This window comes from Perca flavescens, chromosome 15 (genome assembly GCF_004354835.1).
Source record: "Perca flavescens isolate YP-PL-M2 chromosome 15, PFLA_1.0, whole genome shotgun sequence".
Classification (NCBI taxonomy): Eukaryota; Metazoa; Chordata; class Actinopteri; order Perciformes; family Percidae; genus Perca; species Perca flavescens.
The window spans coordinates 5,554,472-5,561,091 of NC_041345.1; the positions used below are offsets into that span (position 1 = coordinate 5,554,472).

General features: G+C 42.5%; 1 protein-coding gene across 1 annotated transcript; it reads left to right on the top strand.

Moving 5' to 3' along the window:
• The first annotated feature begins 72 nt into the window (after positions 1-72).
• Positions 73-3,060, top strand: atf4b (activating transcription factor 4b). The gene is made up of 3 exons (XM_028600393.1): positions 73-240; positions 1,031-1,486; positions 1,646-3,060. The coding sequence occupies exons 2-3, from the start codon at positions 1,135-1,137 to the stop codon at positions 2,644-2,646; spliced, it is 1,353 nt and encodes a 450-aa protein (XP_028456194.1). The 5' UTR covers positions 73-240; positions 1,031-1,134; the 3' UTR covers positions 2,647-3,060.
• The last annotated feature ends 3,560 nt before the right edge of the window (positions 3,061-6,620 follow it).

Here is a 6,620-nt window from a genome sequence, read left to right on the forward strand (position 1 = left end):
GGCGGAGTGATAACATGGGCTATGCGGAAGGATACCGCCAGTCCTTCCTTAAACTATATATGAGCACTGCGCCACCACATGCGCCATTTTCCTTTTCGAGGAACGAACAACCGAGGAAACGCCATTGCTGAACATCGCTCTATTGGCCGAAATGGCAGTGTGAAAGTGCCGCGACTCAGCAGCCAACAAAACAGTGCATCCAGCCAGTGCACTGAGTTACTTCTAATTCAGCAACATGTCGTAAGTATTATTTTTTTTTGGTCTATGACCGCTGTGCGGCCTACGGTGGCCACGCGCATCTGCAACCTGACGTTACCGCTAGCACGAAGCTACATCGTTTAACATTCCAGTTACAATTAGTTTTGACATTTATAACTAATTTGACTTTATCTGAATCGTCGAATAGTTTGGAAAGTGACGTGGGGATGTATTACAGGAATAATACATAATACAGGATTAGCTAGCAGAGATGACGTAAAACGTCAAATTAATATGAAAGGTTACAGGTTGTATTTAATACAATGTGCCGAGACCATTTAAACAAATCTAACCGTGAAAGACTCCGTTGCTACATTTGTATAACGTTAAAGCATCATTGTTTTATCCCGAGTGTCTACGTGGCAACTATAAAATGGTCAGTTTCCTCTTTGTGTTAAAATGGCGGCTTCACGTTGGCGGATTGAGAACAAAAGTGTGGCTTTGCATAGCGAGGCACGATGACGAACTCTGTGACCCTGTTCGGAGACAGACTGACGTCAGAGTCACAAGACTGGTAGCTGGGTGGAAGCATGTGACGTGCAACGGGAGCATTGCAGTGATGGGGGCAGTGTTGTGCCAAAATAGGATTTGCCTTTTTGAGATCAGAATCATTTTCATACTAAACAATGTTATATACCCACATAATTGTTTATGAGAGTTGTGTTGCCAGTTTTAAAGTCTAGATCTTTTGATCAATATATCTCCACCATATTGATGTTCAGATGTTCATTGCTAATGTCTTGTTTTTTTTTCTTTTCCCCCCCATCCTCAGGTCCTACGTGGAAACCCTCAGCACTGCTGCATTCGACAGCATAAAAGAGTTCGAGACTTTGCTATCATCGATACGCACTCCGTTCGTGACCAACAACAGCCACTATGACCATGATGATGACAAACTCACAGTTTGGCCTGGAAGACATGGAGGCCCTTCTCTGGGGACCTTCCTCTCCCATGGCTGACGCCGCGAGCTTCCTATCTTCAGGCCTTGAGCTAGAAAATCAGGAAGGAGGAGGAACCTCATTGGAGGGGGACGCTTCACCAGTGTCACCCCTAACCTCCTCATCACTGTCTTCTTCCTCCTCTCCTCCTCCCTTTTACTCTCCTCCTCCCTCACCTCCGGCCGTCCTCCTCCAGGGGGACAAAGCTGGGACAGAGTCCGACTTGCTCTCCCTCCACTGGTTGGGCCACCATGGTCAGCTGAGACAGACAGTCTCAGATGACAGTAAAGGTAATGAGTGTAAAATGAATTGGAAAGCAATCTTTTGAGCACCCTCATTAACATATTCAAAATCCTTTTTGAGCACCATCTCTTTGTAATGACAATCATTGCCAGTGTAACGGGAAAATCGGACAGCTCATTAATATATTGCCTTGTTTGCCTCCACAGAGGATATGTTTGGTGACCTGGACTGGATGGCTGAGAGAGTGGATCTGAGCGAGTTTGACCTGGACTCTCTGATTGGCTCCTGCAGTCCTACTGAAGAGTCCCCCAGCTGTCCAGAAGATCTCCTAGCCTCCCTGGATTGCCCCATGGAGCTCGACTCCCTCCCATTGCCCACTCTGTCAACTCCTGCGCTCTCAAGTCTTCCCTCTGATCCTCTTCCAAGTACACCTCCCCCTCCCGCTGTCTGTTCAGATCCTTCTATCATTACAGTTGATGAGCCTGAATCCTACGTTGGAGCACAGGATGTTCCCTACCTTCCCTTGTGTGTCCCTGAGCCACAACAAGAGCTGGAAATCAAGTCTGAGCCCACTTCCCCAGAACCCCTTTCCCCCTTGGTTGAGTCTCCCTCCTCCCCAGCCTACACCCTGGACCTGGGCAGTGAGGTGGATGTCTCGGAGAGCGAGGTGAAGCCAGCGGTAGCTACTGTCGTCTCTCAGGTCCCGAGGCTTGTGCTCTCCCTTTCACCAACCCGCATCGTCCTCGTGCTGGCTCCCAAAAATGAAATCGGGATCACCACCACCACCGTAACCACTACATCACAGATCATTCATTCCTCCCCTCCTGCCTCCCCTCTGCCAAAGTCCTCCAAAAGCAGACCATACCCTGAGCCCACCTATAAAGCTAGTCCACCATCTCCCAGTCCCGCTGGTGACCAAGTAAAGTCCCTCCAGGTTGCAGATGGAGATGTAAGGGCAACTTTGAAGGCACCAAAGGCCAAGAAACTAAAGAAGATGGAGCAGAATAAGACGGCCGCTACACGTTACAGGCAGAAGAAGAGAGCTGAGCAGGATTCACTTCTTGCAGAGCATACAGTGCTGGAGAGGAAGAACATGGAGCTGAATGAGAAGGCTGAATCCATGGCCAGGGAAATAGAGTACCTCAAAGAGCTGATGGAGGAGGTCCGCCAGGCCAAGACTAAAAAATGTCTTGGCGCAGACCCCTAGTGGTTGGACCTAACAGCAATGACAGACGATGTGTGTAATCAGAAATGACAATTGAGAAAGCGAGCTCAGCAGATTTTCTTTCTTTTGTGCAAACAAGTATCTGTAAAGTATGTGTTTTGTCCACACAGCATGTCTTGGATTCACAATCCAGTAAAACAGATTTTTTTTTTTTTTTTCAGAATTCCTTTTTTAAAATATCAAACACTGGTATTAAATATAGAATAATTTAGTCACGTTTAGAGTAGTTATATGGAAAGAAGTATTTTCCACAGTGTATGAAATGTGTTATAATGTATGTGCCCTATCTCTGGGCCTCAGTAACCTGCCAGTAAGATGTATTACAAAAATTGTGTATTTATAGAATAACTGGACCATCTGTATTATGAATATCTTAATAAAGAGTCTTAAAACTAATCCAGTGTCATTTGGTGTGATTACTTCTGGGACACTTATTATGTAGGCTATGTTGGGAGGATAGTGGTAGGCACTTTTTTTTTTTCTTTGGGTAATTAATTATGTCTGTATGCTTCACTTAACATGCTAGAATAATCAAACTTGAGGGTATATACAGTGTAAGTACTCATTTAGTGTACTCAAGTTCATAAATGCCAGTTTATACGGCATCTGTACCATACTGCATAGTGTGGCCCCGGTCAAATGTTACACTGCACTGCAGGTGATTTGTGTTGTCAACTGGTTTACATTGGTAAAGCACAAGTCTATGACCGGTTTTGAAAGTGTTTTCAGTCTGTTCTGAATGTAACCTTGTCCCGCACAAAGACTCTTTGTTCCCAGTCTGGTAATACATTACAATGAGCCTGTGGATGTCCATGTGAGTGGGGACTTTTTTTAAACAAGAGGAGGATAATTGAGCCCTCCTGACCAGCAGCGTGCTGCGGACACATGTATTCAATCAACCAACGGTCATCTGAGCTTAAAATGCAATTTTTAAGTGCAATGGACCAGTTTCAGATAAAAAAACACGTCATGTTTCAGTGTATTTTGTCTCTCTGCTGATCACCTAATTAAGATGCTGAAGATGTAGTGTATTTGTCAGTCTGTGGGAGAAGAGAAGAGCATGTGAGAGAGCGATAAAGGGAGTGCTGACCTCGGCAAAGCTTGAATAATATTACCAACAAAAATGGGTGCGTTCAGCTTACAACTGGCCCTGAATGTGCACTGTAATCGGTCCAGGCTTTCATCCAGATAGCTTAGAGACAATCTTTACCTGGAGGCACGCCAAAGTCAAGATGGTGCAGAGCTATTCAGAATAAGAAAAAACATTTCCTCTAGAAAAATACAGTACTTGTGCTCTATTGTATTAACGCTTCTTTGGCAAGGTAAACTTAATAATTGATAGGTTAAAAGATTAAAACCCTTTTTGTTTTACTGCCCTTAAGGTACTTTGTACTGCCTGAGACTTAATTAAAGAAAGGCTTTTTTGTCTGTAATTGCATATGATCATCAAGATGTATTATTCAATTATATTTTTAAACTATCGTTCTTAGTGTCATTATTCTCAGTACTCCGTAGGTATGCTCTTGCAGGCAAATTTGCTTGCCACAGGGCCACCTAGTGACGATACCACACATTTACTACTTTCACCACAGAGCATGTAGTACACAGGGAAGTATTTAGTATTACAGTCCATTAGTGGGAGCAATGTACATGACAAATAAATTAAAAAAAGGTTAAAAGTCCCATATGCTCATATTCGGGTTCACACTTTGATTTTGGGTTTCAATTAGAACATGTTTAAGTCCCTCTCACGAAAAAGGCCCAGTCAGCTCTGTTTGGTCAGCGTTTCTTGGCGTTCCACATCTGCGTATATGCACCGTCATTGAAGCCAGGGAATGACAGTAACGGCACTTTCTACCTATATAGCAAAGTTGTGACATCACAAACGTACAGAAGTCCTGACGGCTTGTTTAAAGGCACAGATTCTGAACACCTAGACCTGCTTTATATTAACAAAAAAAAAAAAAGAACATGGAAATCTCACTTTTTACAATATGGGAATAAGATGAAAGCCACAAATACACAATATATCCATATCTTTTATTATTGTCTGAGGATGAGCAAAGTACTGATGATACAATCACCATTTGGGAAGGACCACACAGGAAGTAACATCACTTTGGCCACACTAAAATGGTAGAACTTACACAGTGCAAAATGCTTCGCTAAAAGCGTACAATGTTTGACACTGCAAATATACACGGCTTCTACAACATATTCACAGGTGAAGTGGGACTCTAAGACTCCAAATGAATGTCTGAAACATCCTCATATCAAATTGTAAAGTCATGCTTGTCACACAAAGTGCTGCGGTAGGCTATCCTACATCACTAGATGAAGCACAGAGTCAGTGAAGCATATGGGAAGCAGTGTCAGGGTTCCTTTTGTAGGCTACATCATTGGTAGAAAATAACATTTTACAGCACGGCAGTGGTATCGGTCACATATTATATATGCTTTGATTTTTACCTTTCAGAGTGGGTACTTTTGTTCCTTTTTATTTTCTTTTTTTGCAGTCAAAAAAGGTAGAGGGATGTAATGTCACAGCAGAAATTCACATAGACTTGCTCAAGCAAGAGTCAGAGCAATAAGAAGTGAGGTTGCCTTCAACTCTATAGGCACTCGTTTATCTGCATGCGTTGTCTTAACATGCCTCTGAGAGCTGAATATATATATTTTAATTATTTCAAAACATCGCTATTGATGTCAGGAACAGATGTCTCACTGATGTAGAAAAAGGTAGTAAAAGCCCTACAGTATGTGAGCTCAAATGGTTCATGAGGTTACGTTGTTTCTGTAGCATGCGAAAGCTTGATGTAGCGTATAGGATACTGGCCTGCCGCAGGGCTGTACAGTACTCCCAATCTCCCGCTTTGATGCTGAGGCACGTAGCTGAATCTACCTTGTCGATAAATGCGCTGGATGCATGAGCACAGACAGCGAAGCGGAGCCAGCTCGAGCTGCTCCGCAGGGATCTGAGACTGCACACAGTTTCAATACAGCCTTTCCTGTAACTGTTCCAGAATGACTACATTTACGTCTGTAAATGGATTCAATTTAGTTTCTTTTAGAGAACCAAAGGAACCAATTACAACCAAAGTGCAAACACTGACTCTCTTTTACTTCCAGCAAACCAAAGCAAATGCTGAAAGAAAAAAAACAAAAAAAACTCCACTCTAACTGTATTAATATGTGACTTACGTCTGCTGTTTAGCAATCGGCATTAATCAGCGTTTCTGTAAATGTACCAGATTTTGCCCTGGAGGAAGCAAATTCAACCCTGACTCCCTGAGCAGCAACTAATCAAATGTTAATGACCAGAATTTGAATACCATTCATGTCTGAATGTGTACTTTTTATGATACTGGAGTGCGCAAACTCAAGACTCATTTTTTTTTTTTTTTTTTTTTTTACATTTGAGTGCACACATTCCAGTAAACATTATCTTTTGTCCCACTGTCGGTTTGGTATTCAATCGGTCGCTTTTACTCACACGATTTCTATTGAACCCTTTTTTTAACCAAACTAATTCGAAGTGAATGACAAAAATGGCACTTGATGTAGAAGGGGATGACTATACAGTACAGGCCAAAAGTTGTACACACTTTCTCATTCAATGCGTTTCCTTTTTATTTTCATGACTATTTACATTGTAGATTCTCACTGAAGGCATCAAAACTATGAATGAACACATATGGAATTATGTACTTAACAAAAAAGTGTGAAATAACTGAAAACATGTCTTATTTGAGACATATTGCTTGACCGATTGGAAAACTGGGTTGGTCTTTCTGGCTCAGTACTAAAGTGGTTTGAATCCTATTTAAAGAAAAGGGACTACTTTGTGTCTATAGGTAATTATACATCTGAGCATACAAATATGACGTGCGGAGTTCCCCAAGGCTCAGTTCTGGGGCCTCTTCTGTTCAACATCTACATGCTTCCACTGGCTCAGA